Source organism: Chelon labrosus (genome assembly GCF_963514085.1).
Source record: "Chelon labrosus genome assembly, chromosome: 15".
Classification (NCBI taxonomy): Eukaryota; Metazoa; Chordata; class Actinopteri; order Mugiliformes; family Mugilidae; genus Chelon; species Chelon labrosus.
The window spans coordinates 26,293,862-26,316,758 of record NC_140348.1 but is presented as its reverse complement, the minus strand read 5'-3'; the positions used below and the strand labels follow the sequence as shown (position 1 = coordinate 26,316,758).

Sequence of the window (22,897 nt, the reverse complement as noted above, 5' to 3'; positions counted from 1 at the left end):
TATCGGCCGATCCGAGTCCAGATCCGATCTTAAATAGAGGAATTTTCCTCCCCTGGAGATTTGTAAAGGCTTAACTTATGTTATCAAAGTACAAACAGAACTAAATATAACACTTGGATTTAGAAGTATGGGTGCAGTCTAGTCTAGTTTCCAAACTTTGAACTTCATGTAATATTTTCTGTCTGTACCCCGCTGGCCTTAGGCAGATGGGTCCCTCCATATGAGCTGGGTTCTGCTCAAGGTTTCTTCCTGTTAAAAGGGAGTTTTTCCTGCCATCGTCGCCTTCATGCTTGCTCTGGGGCTTTCAGGCCGGGTTTTGTAAAGCGTCTTGAGACAATCTGTATTGCTATTGACGCTATATAAATAAAACTGAATTGCACTCAAACTGAACTGAATATCTGTGGGTTGTGCTTTGAGCTGAGATGAACCAGGAGCAGGGGGGCCACTTACATCAGAGCCATAGTTGATAGCGAGGGTCTTGAGGGCCCAGGGGAGGCCGAGCCCCACCAAGATGTCAAACACATTGCTGCCGATGGAGTTGGACACCGCCATGTCTCCCATTCCTAGGACAGAGAGAGACGGAGATGGAGATAGGAAGTGTGAGGAAGGAGAAATAAAAAGGAAGAGAGAGATGCAAGCGGAATGAAAGAGATAGTGAGTGGGCAGCCGGAGAGAGAGAGAGAGAGACAGAGACAGAGAGAGAGAGAGGAACATTGGTGGAGGTGGGTGGATAAAGGTGGAGCTATAGTCAGTTTAGTTGAGGATGGACACACACACACTGAGCCGTTTAAATATTTGATGAACAGGAACAAGAATAAACACAGATGAAAGGACGGAGGAAGGGGCCCCGTCAGCCTCAGTAAGGAAAGATGACAGAGCCACGATCTTTACGGTCCCTCTCCTCCCGCCGGCTCCATCTCTGCGTGGCATCACTTTGATTCTGTTGTTTGGCTAGCATCGGGCCACAGGTGTGTGTGTGTGTGTGTGTGTGTGTGTGTGATTACCTTGCCGGGCCACTATGAGGCTGGCCATGCAGTCTGGGACGCTGGTGCCGGCTGCCAGGAAGGTGATGCCCATGATGACGTCAGGGATGCCGAGTGTGAAGCCGATCACCGTCACCTGGTAGACACAAAGATGGACTGATTGATTTGTATCTGGAATATCTGAGCAATAACGTATGTTTACATACACTATATTACCAAAAGTATTCGCTCACCCATTCAAATGATCAGAATCAGGTGTTCTAATCACTTGGCCTGGCCCCAGGTGTATAAATTCAAGCACTCAGGCATGCAGACTGTGAAACAAGACATTTGTGAAAGAATGGGCCGCTCTCAGGAGCTCAGTGAATTCCAGCGTGGAACTGTCATAGGATGCCACTTGTGCAACAAATCCAGTCGTGAAATTTCCTCGCTCCTAAATATTCCACAGTCAACTGTCAGCTCTATTATAACAAAATGGAAGCGTTTGGGAAAAACAGCAACTCAGCCACGAAGTGGTAGGCCACGTAAAGTGACGGAGAGGGGTCAGCGGATGCTGAAGCGCATAGTGCAAAGAGGTCGCCGACTTTCTGCACAGTCAATTGCTACAGAGCTACAAACTTCATGTGACCTTCAGATTAGCCCAAGTACAGTACGCAGAGAGCTTCATGGAATGGGTTTCCATGGCCGAGCAGCTGCAGCCAAGCCACACATCACCAAGTGCAATGCAAGGCGTCGGATGCAATGGTGTAAAGCACGCCGCCACTGGCCTCTAGAGCAGTGGAGACGCGTTCTCTGGAGTGATGAATCACGCTTTTCCATCTGGCAATCTGATGGACGAGTCTGGGTTTGGAGGTTGCCAGGAGAACGGTACATTTCAGATTGCATTGTGCCAACTGTGAAATTTGGTGGAGGAGGAATTATGGTATGGGGTTGTTTTTCAGGAGCTGGGCTTGGCCCCTTAGTTCCAGTGAAAGGAACATTGAATGCTTCAGGATACCAAAACATTTTGGACAATTCCATGCTCCCAACCTTGTGGGAACAGTTTGGAGCGGGCCCCTTCCTCTTCCAACATGACTGTGCACCAGTGCACAAAGCAAGGTCCATAAAGACGTGGATGACAGAGTCTGGTGTGGATGAACTTGACTGGCCTGCACAGAGTCCTGACCTGAACCCGATAGAACACCTTTGGGATGAATTAGAGCGGAGACTGAGAGCCAGGCCTTCTCGACCAACATCAGTGTGTGACCTCACCAATGCGCTTTTGGAAGAATGGTCAAAAATTCCTATAAACACTCTCCTCAACCTTGTGGACAGTCTTCCCAGAAGAGTTGAAGCTGTAATAGCTGCAAAAGGTGGACCGACATCATATTGAATTCTATGAGTTAGGAATGGGATGGCACTTCAGTTCATAGAATGAGTAAAGGCAGGTGAGCGAATACTTTTGGTAATATAGTGTATCTCTGTTATCATGTGCAGTATACATTTGGACGACTTCTGTTGTATTTAATGTTTTCTTTTTTACAGCTTGTGTGTTAATGTCCTTAAACTGTCCCTAACCCTAACACTCTACACATTTCCTCACAGTGAGATAACTAAAAGATTATCTCATGTCACCTCATCTCATCCCATCTCATGTTATCTCACTTTATATATCGCTTTTAATTTCATCTCCTCTCACGTCATCTTATTTCGTCTCGTGTTGTTTCATCTCATCTCATCTCATCTCATGGCATCTGATCTCATGTTATCTCACCTCATCTATCTCATATCATCTCACGTCATCTTATTTCATGTTATTTTATTTCATCTCATCTCATCTTTTTTCCATCTCATCTCATGGTATCTCACCTTATCTATCTCATCTCATCTCATCTCATCTTTTCCCATCTCATCGCATGCTATCTCACCTTATCCATCTTATCTCATCTCACGTCATCTTATTTCACGTTATTTTATTTCATCTCATCTTTTCCCATCTCATCTCATGTTATCTCACCTTATCCATCTCATCTCATCTCATCTCACATCATCTTATTTCATGTTATTTTATTTCATCTCATGTTGTTTCATCTCATTCCACCTCATCTCATCTCATCTCATCTCATGGCATCTGATCTCATGTTATCTCACCTTATCTATCTCATATCATCTCATCTCACGTCATCTTATTTCATGTTATTTTATTTCATCTCATCTCATCTCATCTTTTTCCATCTCATCTCATGTTATCCATCTCATCTCAACTCATCTTATTTCACATTATTTTATCTCATCTCATTCTATATCATCTCATGTTATCTCACCTTATCTATCTCATCTCATCTCATCTTTTCCCATCTCATGTCATGTTATCTCACCTTATCCATCTTATCTCATCTCACGTCATCTTATTTCATGTTATTTTATTTCATCTCATCATTTCCCATCTCATCTCATGTTATCTCACCTTATCCATCTCATCTCATCTCACGTTATCTTATTTCATGTTATTTTATCTCATCTCATGGTATATCATCTCATCTCCTCTCATCTCATCTAGGCAGCCATGCTAAAACTGCCGGAGTAGACAGACGTGACCACCACAAGGTGAAGTGAACCTTAAATTCTCTTCAGTTCCTCTAAAATATTCTGGATTTATCAAAAGGACAGTTTTCATGCTGCACTTGACGATAAAACGGAAACTGAAATATGCTCATACCGATGTTCTTCTATTAGCAGTGAATGAGAGGATGTCTGAAAGATGTCTCTGACGGTGACAATTACTGCCTGACTCTGCAGCTTCCTGCAGCACTGCAGAGCCTTTTAAACCCCGTTAGGATGGAATTATCCTCACAGGGGGAAGAGGGGATGAAAAAAAACAATCCCTGTGGTAATTTAACTGATTGATCCAGGCCAGGGTTCATTTTGACGGCCCTTTAATTAATTTATTATTACTTAGTTAAACTGAAATGAACACTGATCCAGTAGTTAGTGCTTTGTAAGTAAAGGTGAATATAGACTTAGACTTATTGGGTTACCAGCAGCATACACTTCTCCCTACGCTTTCAGTTCAATTCCACTTTTCACACACATGCACTTTACGTAAAAGTAATAAATAACTGTCCAGATATTTGTTGTTTTTCCTGCCGTGCCACTCACCATCCAGACCATGATGTAGGAGAAGGCGGCGATCCACAGGGTGGAGGCGACGAAGGACAGCATGAACCAGTTCTCCCAGCGAGGCGTGGACGAGTTGGGGACGGTGAAGAACAGCAGCAGACACAGAGGCCAGGCCAGCAGCCACTTGAACTTATTACACAGACCAGCTGCAGACACACATGGTCCATGGATATAAATACAGAGCCAAGAAACAGCCTTTACATTTAACACTGCTGTCAAGTAGGAAGCATTTGTTAAAAGCAGAGATCTAAACAAGATCATTTATGTTTTTCATATGTTCCATTAACATCCGTCCTGGGTAACCTGACCAGTAAAGGTCTGCACACACCCAGGACACATGTAGGACACATATGAGGGATGTGATCTATTACCACATGTGGAGGTGGTCTTTCAATGATTACAGCTGAGATTGAGCACATTAATGAGCACTAGTGGCTGTGTTGTAATGTCTGACAGAATAAATCAGCCCTCCAGACGTCCAGCAGGTACCTGGGCACTGGAAGGGCACCAAGGGCCCCTCTCTGTCCTCTTCCTCCTCCTCTTCGTCATTCTCGTTGTTCTCGTTGTCCTCGTTCTCCGTCTCGTTGCCGGCCTCGCGGTCGTCGTGGCGAGCGTTGACGCGCCTCTCGGCACCGGACAGCCCATTTTCTACACTCCGCCTACTTCCTCCTTTCACGGGGACGTCGGAGTCACCGTTGGTCAAAGTCCGAGTGTTGATTAGACGCTGCCTCTGTACGGGACCAGCATGAACACAAAGGGAGGATGTTTTGTAAAAGTTTGTTAAATGCAAGTATTTTCATAACGTACTAAAACAAAGGCCCCTGAATAAAACGAGTCTGACACCCCAGGTCTTCCCCATGTCTACACCAGTCCTTTGCAAATGTACAACAGCAGGTCATGCCTAGACTGGGGCTGATTCGCAGGCCGGGGGCCTCCGTGCAGCTCCAAATTACCTCGTTAAAGCAGCTGTCTGAACCGCTTCCCCCTCCGAGAACAACACACCGCAGTCGGTTTTAAAAATTGGAAATGGCAACAATCTCTTTTTTTTTTTTTTTTTTCTTTTCCAATCAGAAGTGCAGCGGGGGCGCGTCTGCGTGGCCTCACCTCGGTGATGAGCATTCGCGAGGCCATGGTGAGGCGGGTTCTGGGGGAGAAGTGGCTGGTGATCATGATCCTCATGCCGGCCTCGGAGAAAGTCAGCTGGTGGGGGTACGCAGACAGCAGCTCATCCACCATCAGCACGGACGGCTTCCTGTGGTGACTGGCTGTAGAACAGACACACATGAACTATTACCACTAGAATACATGTCCATTTACTAAAACATATTCATATCAGACGTATGGAGTCAGATCCTTGCCTACAAGTAATATGTAAATGCAGATATTAGGTGCATGGAGTGATGATTTTACTAACTGCATTAGTGATCTCCTTTTGGGGATACTGGCTAGAGATTAGCTACTTTCTCTGTTAACTTCTAGTCAGATGCAAAAAAACAAATAAAGGATTTGTGAGAAGACTGAGGTTGTTCCTCGATAGATGTCGTTAGTGTGCCGCTTTGGGCCCAAAAAAACACTTTAATGGGAAAAAAAAGGTTTGGAGTCAGGAGGCGAAGCAGCAAATTGGAGAATGTGTCATCTAGTTTCTTCGAGGAGAAGTTTAATTGGTGTAAAATATTAAAAAACGTTTGTGCTTTATCCGTCCCGTGCCCGGTGCTTCTTCACAACAAGCTGCTGAGTCACTGTTTAACAAAGAAAGCCCACCTTTCTTTAAAAGAACAGCCGTGGCATCGCAGCCGTCGTCCAGTTCAGCGTTGTTGGCTGCTCCGTTCCTCAGACTGGACGAGCTCTTCTTTCGCCTCTCCAGAAAACGGACAACGTGGGAGTTCATCCTGAAACAGACGAACAGATAAATACATAGATACATTCAAATAATCGAATTTATGAACAGATCAGACTCAGTACAAGCTCAATGAAGAAACCAGAAGCCCTTAGTTTGACTCCTGATCTGTGGATGTGACATTGCATTTCCTTTTAATGTTGTGATTGCTTTGAAATGGCATCCTCATCTTGTCAATGAATAACCTCCAACCCTTTGACCCTTACCATCCTGGAGGTCTCTGTGAATTATTCCAAGCAGGGTGCATTCATTTATGTTTGAGAATTATTACGTTCACTTGGCTCGTTCTTAGAAAGTTATTTTTTTCCTCTTCACAGTTTGAATTAGCAGAAGTAAAAGTGCATTTCAGATTCAGTCTTACTCACTTCATGATCAAAATGTAGACGAAATACATGAGAATCAGCGTGAGGGCCTCCCACCTGGAAAACATAGCGCGTTCACAGTTCAGTTTATTATCATTTATGTTCATTAGTGTGCACATCTATCTGCATCAGTCGTGTCATTCATCTGAAACACTCACCAGACCACTTTTTCATCATATATGAACTGAAACATGGGAGAGAAAAACAAAATCGGCGAATTAATGACACTATATGTCATTTAAACAGATGTTCTGCATGTTAATTTACAGTTAAATGCAAAAAAAAAGCAGATAAAAGAAAAGCAAGGGGTGTTAAATATATGGCCCGTGGGCCAAACTCAGCCCACCAGAGGGTCCAATCTGGCCCACAGCATGAATTTGCAAAGTGAGAAAATTACATAGAAGATATGAACTGCAATTTCTTCAATAAAATGCGCACCTCTTCCTAATTTGTCGTGCCAGAACTAAACAGCAGATGGCAGCAATGAGCTAAAATTGCACTTATTTGTCTTTCAAATTCTCATAAAATTTATTTTTATTATGTATTTCTTTGCACTAAACAAAGAAAAACACTTTGAGTTGTCGTTATTTATAGGCTTTATATGGCTTGAGATCAGACTGGGCTGCATGTGGCCCCTGAACTAAAACAAACGCAGAGGCTTCAGCATTCTCCGTGTTACATGTCAAAGTGAAGCGTTTCCTCACCACGATGAGAGCAGAGATAGACAGGGTGTAGTAGGTGGAGTCTCTGAGCAGAGGCCAGCAGGTGAGGTGTATCGTCTGGGAGAAAGAGAGAGAAAGATGACGCTGTAACACAATCTGAACGACTTTTTCTTTTCTTTTTTTGCCTTGTTGAGTAACACATCCCACAAGGTACTCAGTGCCGTGCACTACCAAGATAAACCATGCTCTAAATTTGTGTGTGTGTGTGTTTGGGTCTTACATAACGTGTAATCTAAATAGGGGAGAAAAAAATAAATAAATAAAAATCTTTCAAGTATGTTTCTCTTCTCGTGGGATTACAGCAGTGAGCGGGGCAAATGTCATTTTCTGACTCACACCCATGGACTGAATAAAAATGTGGACGACACGTCTGCACCTTCCTCCCAACGGTCAAACTGACTCTAGCCCTCTGAAGGATAGTGGTCACTGCAGTGGATAATTATTTAAAAGTCATTTTCTCCTAAATGCAGTTGGTTTCAATGGTAGAGCTGTGTATCAGCCTCTGGAGCTGCTCACTGCTGGACCACTCCACTGAGGTTTATTCACTGGTCAGTCAGTTTAACTGCAAGTACACTGCTGGTATACACTCTCAATCCCTCTATTCCCAAATGAATTCTAGATGATATACAGTAACATCTAATAATAATATTATTCTTTTACTTTAGAAAATTTTATTTTAGAAAACTTTATTTCAGATAAGTAGTAAATATTTTCAACACAATATACACACGGCGCCATCTTGCTAGTTTGGATCCAGACTCTGAGCAGTACTGTCTGAGAGTGGAGCCACGTTATCGATGCTCCGCCCACACTTCCTCTACACTCACTGGTGATTGGTTAATACTCTACTCTTCCTCCACCAGTTACAAAGAGATGTTGCATCATTCACTGCACTTATTGATATATTTATTTTTTATTTTTCCTTCTCTCATGGTCCTACGGGACAGCTTCTCAGAGCTGGTTGTCAGTGGCAACCGTCAATCATCATGATGTCACATCCTGTTTTTATATTTACACTTGAACATAAATCAGCATTATATTAACTACCTAAAATGACAGAAGCCATTTTTGACGTGTATTTTAATGTTTTAGTTTGACCCAAGTCCCACCCACTAACATGGAGGGGGTGGAGCTTATGACCTATACTGCAGCCAGCCACCAGGGGGAGCTCCACTTCCTTTGGCTTCACTTTAGAGGAGCTGTCATGATGTCCACTTTTTATACAGTCTATGCTCCCGAGGGAACAGGAGCACAGATTCCATTTGAGGGTTTTTAACGTGAACAAGCGCAGGTCTCTGAGTGTTTGTGAGAATGCTTGTTAAAAAATCTGCCTCTGTTACGTGTGTTTTGTTCAGTACCTGCACAGCGAATATCCCACACACTCCTATAATGCAGAGGATGTTGAAGACGGCAGAGCCCACTATGGTGCCGACCCCGACGTCGCCTTTAGTGATGAACACTCCTGTAGGGAGGGGAGAAACAAAACACTGGTTACCACACGCACTGTCTCTGCACAGTTTACTGATCATTGATTAATTACCTGTGGTGTTTAATTAAGAAACCGAGTATACATTTCATCAGAGGCAGGGGTCTTTTATGAATGATTTCAATTCCTCATGTTTTGGAATGACAATAAAAACCTTGAAAGCTTAAAACAGAGAAGCAAAAAATAAAAAGTGTCTCTCACCGATGACGGAGGTGAACAGCTCAGGCGCTGAGCTGCCTGCTGCCATAAAGGTCGCCCCTGCAACATCCTCACTCAGGTGAAGACGCTGGTGGACGGGGAGAAGGAGAGAGAGAGAGAGAGAGAGATTATCTTCACAGAAATCCATCACAAAGCGTTAGTGAGAGAGAGAGTGTGTGTTGATGTGAGCTCAGTAGAAGAACAATAATAACCCGCAGTTGGTTTCTTACCTCACATATCTTCTCTAAGGAGGGGACAAAGTAGTCATCACACACCAACGCCAGAGCGTAGAACATGTAGACCGCCTGCAGAGGTCAAAACACACACACACACAAACACTGATATAGGTGAAGAACAATACAAACATACCACCTCCACCAAGACACCTGCAGAATGAATAGACCATGTAGACGCAGTAATAAACCTATTCTCATTAACCTTTTCTTGTTGTCAAACAACGTCTGAGAAATGTGCCCTAATTTCCTTCCTGCTAAGAGTTCACACCATAGACTGTATATGAATATGGACAACGCATCCCCACTTTCTTTCACTGGCCAAACTCATGCTATTTTCCCGGGGATACGGGCGGCGCCATTTTGCGAGTTTGGATCTAGAGTCTGATCAGTACGGTCCGAGAGTGGAGCCACGTGGAGCCGAGGTATCAAAGCCCCGCCCACACTTCCTTCAGACTCACTAACGCCTTTGTTTAATTAATACTACGCTCTGCTCTACCTCCACCAGTTACAAGGAAATGTTGGATTATACTTGTTTTTAAAAATTGTTTTTACAACTCTCATGGTCCCACAGGACCACTTGGTTGGCATGACAACCGATGGTGCCATTTACATTTTAGTGTTTTAGTTTGGCCCAAGTCCCACCCACTAACATGGAGGAGGTGGAGCTTATGACCTATACTGCAGCCAGACACCAGGGGGAGCTCTACTTGCTTTGGCTTCACTTTTGAGGAGCAGTTCTGCCGTCCATCTTTATACAGTCTATGGTTCACACCAAGAAGCTGAAAGCAGCAGTGGATCCACTTTATTCATAGGCTGAACTCTAGAGTCGGTGTCTCAGAGCCGGGGCACATTTATTGACTTTACATTGCTGAAAACAAGTGAACAAACGTTCACGAGAAGAGAGATTCCTACTCTTTTTTGGACAGTTTACACGTATGAAGTCTGACTGTGTTTCTTTATGCTGACGATGTCCTGGTGTATGTATCTCCTGCAGCAGGTGCAGGAAAAAGGGCAAGAAACTAAGAAATTTCAGGTTGTTCATTAAATGTAAACACTTTCATAACGTGCTTGTTCATCTTTGCACAAGAACAAAGAGAAGCTGTTATCATTTAGAGGTTATTGTGCTGTTATGTTACTGGTCCGGTCCACCTGAGATCAAAGTTGCTGAACTAAAATGAGCCCTGATGTAGGCAGACTGTAGGTGGCCACCAACAGAGAGGCTTTAATGATAATGCAGATTTAGGAAATTAAAAAAATTAAGAACTGATGTCATGGAGTTTTTCAGGACAGCACAGCTCTAATTTACTAAATGTACATTATGGATTTAAAGAGGGATTTAAAAAACTCATCTCTTAATAAGATTTAAAATGGGACAAAAAGCTCACAGGTGAATAATAATCATTTTGATTATTGCTGATATTTCCACCTACGTGGGCTACGTCAGGTCGGAGCGGTCGGCCCAGGTTCGGTCTGTGCAAAGACATCGTTAAATTCAATTTAATATACTTCACAGAATATACTACACTCCTTAGAGAGTACACAGGACACACATGCTTTGGAGCTGCACAAAGACAGGAGACGTTTGGAGACACCAAATGTCATGGGGCAGCATCCACAGCTTAGAGCAATGAAGGAATGGATTTTTAACCAATTGGAAACGTGAAGATCCACCATAAAAAAAGGAATTGGATCAATGAACTTGTATCTTGTTGCACAAAATAAAACTCTTCCCTTGTTGTATGTGGCCGATAGCGGCGCTGTGACCTCTGCTGAACCAATACCAATGTATATTTGAGTATGTGTTTAAATGTTCATGTGAAATGTAAAGTAAGGGAGAACCCTATGCAGGAGGTTGGTGGGATCATGGTAAACTGCCATTTTATTGTAACGCAGAGCAGCTGAAACAAAACAGAGAAGACATCTGCTGTGGCTGCATCGTGGCTCCCCGGGTCATGTGGCAGAAAGAAGTATTTATGTGAAGAATGCGCGCTGACAGATTAATAAACTGTGTCCGCAGATTGGGAAACCGCGCACGGCTCCCCGACCTCGGCTCGGCTGGATGTAAACTACGGGCGCTGCGTCATGTCAGCAAAGCGTATAAATACGAAATGATGAATGATCAACACACGGCGTGTTTAGCGCTTACTTTGCAGGTGTTGCTGCTGACGCCCTCCTCTGAGTTTACTTCTGACGTCTCTGAGGACAGGACGCCGAGGCTGTGGACATGCTCTGTTAATCTATTCTCTCAATTTATTGATCTGGATTCAGGTTTATAAGGTTTATTTATCTATGTTCTCAATTTTTTGCGTAAATATTTAGACACTTCGTCACTTGGATTCATATTTTGCTCAATTTTGAGGCTTTAATGAGTTCAACGAGATCTGCTGGACAGAGCGGCACATGAAACATGAAATCTTTTGCATACAGAACACTGCTGTGTTAAACAGTGTTATAAACTTCTCTCTGTGAGGTGAGCACGTTCTGTCTGCAGCCTGGATTCATCTCTACTGTATGTGAGTCTGCAAATATATCTCCAGATGTCCACTGATCACTCATAACATTATGACCACCTTCCTTGTGCTGCTGGGGATGGCTGCTGCCATCAAGGAGTGTCATTGCTATGGGGTGGGCGTGCCTGGTCTGGTCTAGGTGGGTGCTACATGTCTAAGTAACATCCACACCAATTATACAAGTAAAAGTCTTTATGAATCTTTATGCACCAGAGCCCCTTATGGACATGCAATGGCTTTATCACAGCGGTGCAGGTGACACTCACGCAGAGGACGTGCAGGCCCACCGCTCCCTCAACACGCTCCTGGTTGGTGAAGTAATCCCTGGGGAACTCATGGATTCCTGCAGAGAGACAAAAAAAAAAAAGCAAACAGACCGTGAAGAGAGTTATCCTGAAGGACTCACAGAACGTCTCATCAACAAAAGATAAATAAATATGATTGCGCACAAGTACAAGTCAAAGGGATGACTGAATTTTGAATCCATTAGGGGACAGAAGTACAAGGTTCTCTTAATTTGCTGTTTCAGAGTGGGTTCTGCCTGGTCTCTAAATGCCGGTGATGGATCAGTCAGCTTTTATTTGTCTAAACTCGGGGGCTACATTCAGCCCAATTTGATCTCAAGAGGCTGGACCAGTAGCGTAACAGCATAATGACCTATAAATGAGACCTGTCTCGTTCAGAATCAGACCAGCCCTGATGCCTCCACCGCTAATGGCTCACTTGAAATGCGAAGATCGTTCTGGGTGCATGAAAAAGAAACTGGGGTTTGAATCCGGCGCGTTGCACATGCTCTGTCCTCCACCGGTCAGAGGTGGTAGTGTGAATGCATCCCTGTCTGAAGGCTAATCGGAGCACGCTAAATATATGTCGCATCTTCATTCACAGCCATCATGTGCATTTCCTGTTGAGTCTGTATATGAGTGGCCACGCTAAAAATAGCCTCGGCCCCTGTGACTGTGTGTGCGTACACTGGATTTGGTCGGCTTGCTCGGTGTGTGTGTATGTTGTGACTATGTGTGTGTGCACTTTCACCCGTGTGTGTTTGTTTGCCGTGTGCATCGTGCGCTTGCGTAACGTTAAGGCTACCCAATGTGCAGTGACATTCTCCCTCTCAACAGCCGAGAGCTCGTGAGTCAGGCGGCTTGGGCTTCAGCCTGCCCCGGTGTGGCCCTGAACGCAACACAGGTTGGTTCAGCTCATAGGAACTGACAGCAGCACGGGGGAGAGAGAGAGGAAGAGGGAGAGAGAGAGGAAAACTGAAAAGACATTTGAGACTTATTCAGTATCAGTATCTGTTATGGTCAAAGGTGTAGTGAGTCATTTATTTGTCACCAGTGGACAGCTGATTATCATAACACACTAGGCACGTGTATTTTCATGGCGTTTGATTGGATCGGTATTGGGCTTCAGCCAAACCCGATCTTTTGTAGTTGTTTATTTTAGGTCCGCCATAAACCAAAACCACGTCCCTGTAGCATCTTCTTCTTCTTCTGTTTTTATGGCGGTTGGCTAGCATCAACGCTGCCAGAAAGAAAACGAAGAAGAGGAATCAAAATGACCTGACTAAACATGTCTTCAAACTATGCAATGTGGATGTTTGGTGAGGTGGTAGTAGTTGATCATCTAAACAGAATCCATGGAGTCCACTAAGTCAAAGGCTACAGCCAAACAACAACAAACACTGAACCTTTAAAAGTTTCCTGGAGACAGCATCAAGGAGAAAAGTCTTCCAATAACCAATACAACAGCTTGCAACTGTCTTCTTTAAGAACATATGTCATGACATGGCCTTTATCACTGGGGACATACCAAACTAGGAATGATCATTGGGCGAGGTGGTAGTAGGAGATTGTCTTTCAATACTACCAACTTGATGTGCAACCAAAAAGTAAAGCCAAAAAAACAAAGGAGAAACCAAAGAACCAAAAAAAAGGAGAAACATCTTCCAGAGAGGGTTAGGGAGTTTATGGCAGCGTTGGATGACCAGAACATTTCTGGAGTAGAGAACACAAGGTACCAGCTAAACCTCACCCCCCCCCCCCACCAGAAAATAAATATCTGAGATTTAAGCATCTTCCTTCAATTGTTCAGGCTGCCTTAAATCCAGCTGGTAGCTTCATAAGAGCATCAGATTATCCTTTAAATGTCAAATCAAGGGTCAGAAAAGTTGATCAACTCTTGTTGGTAAAAAGAAAGTCTGTCAGAAAACAGCTTTAGTTTCATTCCTGGGTCATTTCCAGCAGTGGAATCTGTTTCCCACTGAACCGTCACAGCCTGGACAGCCTGTGCCAAGAGAACTGCAACACAAATACCCGCAGACAACAGCGCTCTGAGAACAAGCAGAGAAGAAAACAATTAAGTTCGTCTAATGCATATTGGACGCATATTCATACACACATCCAGGCCTCTATAGATCCTGTCGGGACGCCGCTTTAGGCAGCTCCACATGACAACAAAGACTTGCCTCAGCCCGCTGGCGTGACTGCTTCTTTTTGGAGTCTTTGGGTTTTCAATTCACAGATTAGAGGCTCGCTGAACCTGGCCGGTGCAAGCGTGGACACGGGCCAGCTCTATTTCTACCAGAGATGTGTGTTTGTGTGTCCCTCCTCTTTCCTCTTGTCCCTTCAGCCTGGCACCGATACACTGCCACCAAGACACTTCCAGAGGGAAGAATGGGCAACACACCATGAAATAGCTACTACTCTAACACATGTGGATGGACACGACTTCAAGTCCAGTGCTGCCAGTAAAAGAGTGTGGTCTGTAATAATCTCAGACTGAATCTGTCTAAAGGACCACACACTACAAGAAGCCAAAACTTCTTAATTTTACTACAGGGGTACATTTTTATTTCTTTTAGTTTAACATAAATGACCACTTCAAAATAAAATGTTCCAAAATGTTTTTCAGCTCCCTTGAGATGTTTACAGACCTTGCACTAAGATCCGATTTGGGCAATCTGGGTACATGTGTTCACACCTGGCATCAACAAGTGTCTCCAGCCAACTCTCCAGATCTGATCTTAGTTTCTCTATATGCAAATAAACACAGACATCATCTATGGTGATGTAGAATAGTTTTAACAGCGGCTGTCTCTAATAGATCGCTACCGTTGTTTCGGAACCAAGAACGGCACTGTTTTATATGTGTGTGTATCACGACTTTGGCTTCACTTGTTATTATTATTAAGTAATTATTTATTGATCTCCACCCTGACGTTAGTTAGAACTGACTCAGATTATAACTCCAACCCTGGAAGCTTCCATATGCAACATTAATCTCTGGTAATAAGGTTAAATAAAGACATCAACTTTGACTATTAAAGAAATATGAAACTGAACCAACATGACTCCTCATACATCAACATGATCTCTTCAGCTATTAACCACACGCTGATACGTTATTTAATGACAGAATCAAACTCGTGTACTCATATTAAATACTTTCATTAGTTAATTCTTGATTAGATTTATTTATTCTTTAGTCAGTTAACAGCTACAAGGACAGAATATTTTAAAAGCCTCTCATTGCTAATGAATAAACATCACTTATGGTGTTTTTTCCTTTTCCGGTGATCATTTATAGTAGCGGTTGTGTGCTTTTTTTCTGAATGAATGAGGCAAAGCACTGTTTACACAGGAGCACCCCTGTGGATCAGGAGGTCTTTAGTGTCACCCAAGATGAATTGTGTGTTCATACCACCAAAGAAATGAGGACAAATGAGACCCAGACCGCCTCCAAATGTGGTCAGAGAAAGAATTCCCCCATGAGCGATCAATAAAGGATTCATTATTAATTATTGTTTTATACCGGGTGTCAAACCCTGACAAGAACAGCTAGCTTGTCAAACTTGTGATAAGACAATTTCTGATCTGAGAGATAATATTCCAGAGGTTCACTATATATGACCGTACTTGGATGTCATGTGGGCATTAATTGCGTTACATAGGATTTATGCTATTGTAGCAGTCTGTCTCTCTGGATAAAAGCTTCTGTTGAGTGCTTTAATGCAAAACAATCAGTCCTATATGAGCATCCATCATGGTTTAGGATTAAACAATCTACACGTGGCTGGACTAGCCTGACATCAGCACTGTCCTGATGTCAGCTTCTCATCCTGCACTAATCTTGTTAAAGATCATCTGAGGAAACAAAAAAAAAAAAAAAAAAAAAGAATGACGTGAGGGGAACAAAAGCATTGCATAATCTCCAGATGTAGAAAAAAAACGAGGAAATCAGTTATGATTTACAGTAGCTGTTGCCTTAAAACCCGTTTCAGGAAATGTATAATCTGAGTTAGGTGGTGTTTTGTAGGGTTAAGTGCAGCCTGCAGCCTCTCTCAGGGGCTTTATACAATATGGGATGATGGGAGCAGAATGTACGAAGGGATGGAGAGACTGTTATTAGTCTGTTTGAGGAGTCAAGCCTTGAGCAGACTCAGGTAGACATTTAGAAGAGGCCCAGCAAATTATTTGGATTCATCATAAAGCTGTTGTTTTTGAAAATATGTTATGACAAATGTATAAAAGGCTGCAGGACATTTTCTCCTCTTTGCTCTTTGCTGTCACCCTCCGTACTTCCTCTTCTGATTGTCTTATCCATGCATCCATCAGTTTGGCTTCCAGTTTACAGAGCTGTGCATGGTTTGGTACCCTCATACTAAAAATTCAAATACAATGCACGTGCACAAGACTGTGCTCAAGATTTAGGCAATTTTAAGATTCTTATCCACAACCCAACACCATGATGGAGGTGTGTGATTGTCCAACATTCATTCTGCAGCAGCACAAGCCCAGACTTGAAGTCAGAGTTGTATAGCAACAGATGGTCTGACTCCATTATCTCAACATCATGGAGTCAGTCTGGATTACATGAAGAGACTGATGACACTAAGACAAATGAAATCCACAGGGGAAAAAAACAGTGTTGAGGTCTCCGAGATGCTGGAACTCTCTAAGTACATGGAAAAACTGTGCAAACTTCAAATTAGGGCTCTCCCAATCAGTATCGAGGTCCTTCCAGGCATTTGTGAAACGATCGAATGCATATCGGGCTTACAGTTAAACCATCAAAGCGTCTTCTTCCTCTGCATTGGCTAGTGTCAAAGCTGCCGAAAGTTGAAGAAGAGGAGATGGCAAAATCATACGGCTAAACATGCTGTGGGGAAGTACTTTACTCTCAGGACTCAGAGAGGACAGAGGCAGTGTCCAAAGACCGTGCTGATTGAGGGGTTGTTTGTAGCTTCATGATTGCTAGGCTAGCGAGTAGTTTCCAGTCCAATTACAGCGGCCGCACTTAAAATGAGTTCACAGCAACCGGCGTCAAAGCATTTCCAATCACCAAAAACCAGATGTTGGAAACTGGTGTCTTATAATCTGGTCATCCCATATTCAGGCCCAATACAGTCAATCTCTGCCGGAGTTGTGGTTAATTCTGAGAGGCACAGCTTTAGTCACACACACAGGTCAACTGTAAAATCCCAGAGTTGCATTAGATGAGCGTGGATTGACCTGAGCAGAGACGTACGGATCGTCACTCCAGGGGCAGAGAAACAAGAGTTGACCCAACCTCAACCCACACCACCGCCACCCCCAACACTTACGTAACACCGTGAGCCTTACATAAGAGCTTTGCGGCTACAATAGAGGCTGGAGAGAGAGAGAGAGAGAGAGAGAGAGAGAGAGAGAGAGAGAGAGAGAGAGAGAGAGAGAGAGAGTGAGTCACAGACAAGAGAGGGAGAATCCTACAAATCCTATACATCATATTAAAGGCATGTGAGGAGGCCGCTGTGTTTTAAGAGCCGTAGAAAAGACACTGCTTTATGCAGATGACAGATGGCTTTTCCTCCATCTATGACAAAGCATCCTGTAGCATCTGCCGTGTTGGACAAATACACACACATATACACACACACATACATGTTTGCAGTGTGTCGACACACAGTACTACAGCCCTGCTGCCATGTGTAAAGTCTGCCTTGTATTTGCATCATGAAACTGTAAGTTAGAGTTTAAATTATGGCTTCTATTTAGACTTATTTACACTTTAAATATATTGGCGAAGGTTCACGGAGAACAGACCAACCTAAAGTTAAAATAAAGACTTTACTGATCCCCATTAAGGATATTTAGCTGTTACAGAAGCCAACAAAAAATATTTACAGAATGGATCAAGTACTACTAATAATGATAACTACTGTTTGGTAGAAAAACTGGAAGATTTCACTTGAAAAAAAAAGTATTGCACCAAAAATGACTTGAGCATGAGGTTGACCTGAACATAGTAGATGTCAGTAGGTGATACTTTATAAGCAGTGCTGGGTCATAATCAATACAACAGCCTGCAACTGTCTTCTTTAAGAAGATACTGTATGTCACGACCCAGCTTTATCACTGGGGACATACCGTACTCCATCAGCCACTAGGAATGAATGTTTGTTTGAGGTGGTAGTAGGAAATTGACTTTCAATACTATCAACTTGATTTGCTACCAAAAATAAAATCAAAATAATTACTTTAAAAGAAGAGAAAAGTTTCCTGGAGACAGCGTCAAGGAGAAAAGTCTTCCAGAGAGGGTTAGGTAGCCAAATCCTGACCTTTGGTAGTTGTTTATTTTAGGTCTGCCATAAACCAGAACGACGTCCCAGTAGCATCTTCTTCTGTTTTTATGGCGGTTGGCTAGCATCAAAGCTGCCACAAAGAAAACGAAGAAGAAGAGGAATCAAAATGACCTGACTAAACATGTCTTCAAACTATGCAATGTGGATGTTTGGTGAGGTGGTAGTAGTTGATCATCTAAACAGAATCCATGGAGTCCACTAAGTCAAAGGCTACAGCCAAACAACAACAAACACTGAACGTTTAAAAGTTTCCTGGAGACAGCATCAAGGAGAAAAGTCTTCCGGAGAGGGTTAGGGAGTTCATGTCAGCGTTGGATGACCAGAACATTTCTGGAGTAGAGAACACAAGGTACCAGCTACCCTCTCCACACTACATTAACTTTGACAGAAAGATTTATTGGACTGAATCCAGTCGACTCTAGGAGAAGACAAGGACAGACTTTAGGAAGCTACAGGGGAGGACATTTTTGTTTATTTAAGATTGGATCAGGGCTCAGATCGGCTGATACTTAATTTTAAAAGATTGGTATCGGATCAGTGGTAATAACATTATGAAATCAAAGTCTGGCAAATGAAAAGAACTTTTTTTTGTAATCTGAAGACAGAATGGCGTGGTGCAAAAATCCAGATCCCCTCCTGAAGCGGTTTCCGTGGGCCCCTTTTTCATTCATCCTCTGCCACATCTGTTCCAACGACTACGTCAGCAGGTGTAAACTCGAGCATACGTAACGCCGATCGGTCGTTAATCAGTAATCTCAGCACATCTCGGGCTCTTTTCACAACATCCTTGGATTACTGTGAGGTTTTTCTAAATGATGTCCGTCCAAAGAACTGTTTAGAATAGAATAAAGAATAAAATAAATAACAGTGTTCAGTCCAAACATTTATTCTCTGAACTCAGCAGCTTAAGACGCACACGGCCGGCACACCATGTGCACGTACACAGCAGCGGGTCAGAGGAAGAAATATGATGTAAGCTTAAAATGTTCGACCCCGTGGCCTTACTCCTGCTTGTCGTTAACAGTTTAGTGCACAAGGAAGCATGCAACTGCACACATATACACGAACTGCAGCATGTGGTTGCATTTATTTTCTGCCACAAGTGCTTACAAGTAAGTGGGTGGTATTACCTAACACATCGGACATTCGTCAGCGGGGGAAAAAAAGTGTAGAAATTAGAGAAAACGAGGGGGAGGCACGAAGAGAGGTCGACGCTATTTACAAAGTTTTCCTGTAAGTTGCCCGCTAACATTAGCGTTGGATAAATACAAATAAACATCTCTTCACAACGTCTGCAGGGGAGAGGCAGCAAAAGAAGAATCTACAGGGATTAAAAGGAAGCGGTAAACAAGAAATAAAAGAAAAGCAAAGAGAAGAGGTGGGTAAGGATGTGAGGAAGAGCAGATCAGGAAGGTGAACGATCTGATTCAGGTTGAGCCGTCATCCTCTCTGCTCCTCTATAAACTGCTCCTCCTGAGTGTCTGCAGCTTCAGGCCTCAATTAGCACCAGAGGTGGCTCAGAGAGGAGGGGGGTGGCATACCGGGCTCACACTGGCTGCTCAAGCTTGAGCAACAGGGCCTGTGCAGACCTCGCATTAAGATCCGATCAGGTCAATCCGATATTGTAAGAGACCAGCGTAAAAGACAGGTGTTAACACCCCCCGAACACATCGAGGTCTGAGCATTTGAGAGATCCAGAGATTAACGCTGCGTATGGAAACTTCCAGGGTTGGAGTTGTAATCTGAGTTTTGTGCAGGACTAACTAACGTCAGGCTGGAAAACAATAAATAATAACGTGTTTAACTTAAGTCATGACGCACACACATAAAACAGCGCTGTTCTTGGTTCTGAAACTACGGTAGAGATCCATTAGAGACAGCTGCTGGTGTAATATTCGACTGCTCCCCAGATGATGTTGATGTTTATTTGCATAGAGAGCGTGAAACTGAGACACATGTGAATGGCAGGTGTGAACACACGTACCTAAAGCTGATCACTTGCGATCAGATAGCCCAGATTGGATCTTAAAACACGGTCTGAGCATGGCCACAGACCTACCTCCAAATGTGGTCAGCGATCAGATCTTTTAAACACGATATCAATGCGTCCTAGGTGTGTTCACACCTGTACTTGGATTTTCCAGGACGGCTGTTAATGCAAGGTGTGAACAGGACATGGAACTTTAATTTAACAGAGTAAAATAAAGTTGTGCATTACCTTTTAGATGAAATGATTTCACTTTCAGTCACAGCTTATTATACAGTTTAATAGTTTTGGACACCGCAGCTGTGCTGAGTATGGGGATTGACAGCATTTCATTAACTCTAAATCCCATCTTGAAATTGCTTATTTGATTTTTTATATCCCTGTGCGAACCAAATCAGATTTGTTTAGATCAAATTTTTGCCACAGTTCTGAAATGCAGAAACAGGTACCAGTTATAGAAAGTATGACTGAAGTTAATGTTATGTCGTCTGTGTGTTACTTGTGCAAGCAACTTACAAAAGTCATAGTGTTCTTTAGATTCACTTTTACACAACACAAGCTTTTAACAAGCTCTGGTCGGGTCCCCTCACTCGCTCTATGGGCACTGGGTCTTTTTTAATTTAACTTATTTAAGCGCCCTACATGTAAAGTATGTGAACATTAGAAAGAAGAAAAAACTTGGAAAGTGGGTGGGGAGGTGTGAAAGTACCTACGTATGGGAGCAGGTACAGTATGACGACATCTGCGGGAGATGAACGACAGTAAGAGCTCCTTTTGGTTGCAGAAGGAAAAAAAAAACTCCACACCGAACACCAGGTTGTTTGAGTGTATGTGCTGCTTACCAGCTAAAGGTTACATGGTAATACTGGCATTTAATCAGTGTGGCAGCAAACGTGGGCAGCAAGAAATCAGATTATGACCTGTGCTGACCTGGGACTCAAATTATACAAGATAGAAAAATCAATACATCCGTGCTCCGTGTGTCTTTTGGCATTTGGATTTTCGTTTCGGAAACGGGTATGAAAACACACACATGCCTGTAAAAGAAAAAAGAAAAAAAAAAAAAAAAGACATTTTTCTTTTTCATGGCCCACAGCTTAGATATTAGACTACGTAGGCCAATCGACCACAGTATGTGAGGACAAGGACTGTCACCCTGAACACTGTAGACTTAACCCACCACCCAGCCCACTGCCAACGACAAAGGTTCTCTGACAACTCTGCTGCTGTCAGGCTCATCACAGGATGAGGATGAAAGCGAGGACAGAGAGCTCACCCATGGCTTTGAGGATTGATGCCAGCAGAACCGCCTCCAGATCAATGTGAACGTCCAAAGGTGAAAACACTCTCCCGCCTCACTAGTGAATATCCAGGCAACGGACGCTGACATGGATGAACTCTTACAAGTACCTGGGTGTTCACCTGAACAACAAACAGGAGTGGACCGACAATATTAACTCTAGGGATGTCCCCATCTGCGTTTTTTTAGATGATCGGATTGGATCAGTATCAGGCTTCAGAGACCTGGACCAGAGAGACCTGGACCAGTGGTCACCACAGAGACTACTTCCTGGACCAGAGAGATCTGGACCAGTGTCACCACAGAGACTACTTCCTGGACCAGTGGTCACCATCGAGACTACTTCCTGGACCAGAGAGACCTGGACCAGTGGTCACCACGGAGACTACTTCCCAGAACAGAGAGACCTGGACCAGTGGTCACCACAGAGACTACTTCCCAGAACAGAGAGACCTGGACCAGTGGTCACCACAGAGACTACTTCCCAGAACAGAGAGACCTGGACCAGTGGTCACCATCGAGACTACTTCCTGGACCAGAGAGACCTGGACCAGTGGTCACCACGGAGACTACTTCCCAGAACAGAGAGACCTGGACCAGTGGTCACCACAGAGACTACTTCCTGGAGCAGAGAGACCTGGACCAGTGGTCACCATGGAGACTACTTTCTGAACCAGAGAGACCTGGACCAGTGGTCACCACGGAGGCTACTTCCTGGACCAGTGGTCACCACGGAGACTACTTCCTAGACCAGAGAGACCTGGACCAGTGGTCACCATGGAGGCTACTTCCTGGACCAGTGGTCACCACGAAGACTACTTTCCGGACCAGAGAGACCTGGACCAGTGGTCACCACGAAGACTACTTTCCGGACCAGAGAGACCTGGACCAGTGGTCACCACAGAAACTACTTCCTGGACCAGAGAGACCTGGACCGGTGGTCACCACGGAAACTACTTCCTGGACCAGAGAGACCTGTGTTCCAGATGTAGACTACTTTCTGTTTCATTGAAGAAATATACAGCTGCTTTTTTTTTTACTTTTATTTTTGTAAAATCACATTAGTAGAAAGAAAATGAAGTCTAATATTAACTTTCTCTTTTTTGTTTCAGACTACAGAATAAAAGAGAGGTTTCCTTTTTCTATTTTTGTCTCTGGATTGGGATTTAAAAATGAATATCAAACAACGGTACCTTTTCCAGTTTTCATTTCTGGTTTCAAAAGCACAACTTAAAAAAAAACAAAAAACACCAAACGATGCAGAGACTGAGGTGTTCTCATTTACTTTACACAGCGCCTGTGTAATCTGCAGCTCTGCCAGCACGTGACCGTGAGCCTGCTGCTTAATTACAAACACATTTGAGGAGGTGGAATGCTTGTAAAAGGACAAAAAGGTTCTGAGGCAGTCAGAGGAAACGAGGAAGACGACGATCGT

The 22,897-nt window shown here is 43.5% G+C and overlaps 1 protein-coding gene across 1 annotated transcript in view; it reads right to left on the bottom strand.

Moving 5' to 3' along the window:
* The window catches only part of slc24a3 (solute carrier family 24 member 3), a gene marked incomplete at its 3' end in the record, with an annotated part of 70,153 nt that overhangs the window by 918 nt on the left and 46,338 nt on the right, over nt 1–22,897 (bottom strand). The window contains exons 3-15 of the mRNA XM_084561464.1: nt 11,820–11,896; nt 9,038–9,112; nt 8,811–8,895; nt 8,482–8,585; nt 7,106–7,180; nt 6,560–6,585; nt 6,405–6,458; nt 5,904–6,031; nt 5,247–5,407; nt 4,632–4,872; nt 4,122–4,288; nt 1,005–1,119; nt 451–563 (exon numbers count right to left, since the gene is read on the bottom strand). Coding sequence (XP_084417590.1) covers nt 451–563; nt 1,005–1,119; nt 4,122–4,288; nt 4,632–4,872; nt 5,247–5,407; nt 5,904–6,031; nt 6,405–6,458; nt 6,560–6,585; nt 7,106–7,180; nt 8,482–8,585; nt 8,811–8,895; nt 9,038–9,112; nt 11,820–11,896 — 1,421 coding nt within the window. The remainder of the gene's footprint in view (nt 1–450; nt 564–1,004; nt 1,120–4,121; nt 4,289–4,631; nt 4,873–5,246; nt 5,408–5,903; nt 6,032–6,404; nt 6,459–6,559; nt 6,586–7,105; nt 7,181–8,481; nt 8,586–8,810; nt 8,896–9,037; nt 9,113–11,819; nt 11,897–22,897) is intronic.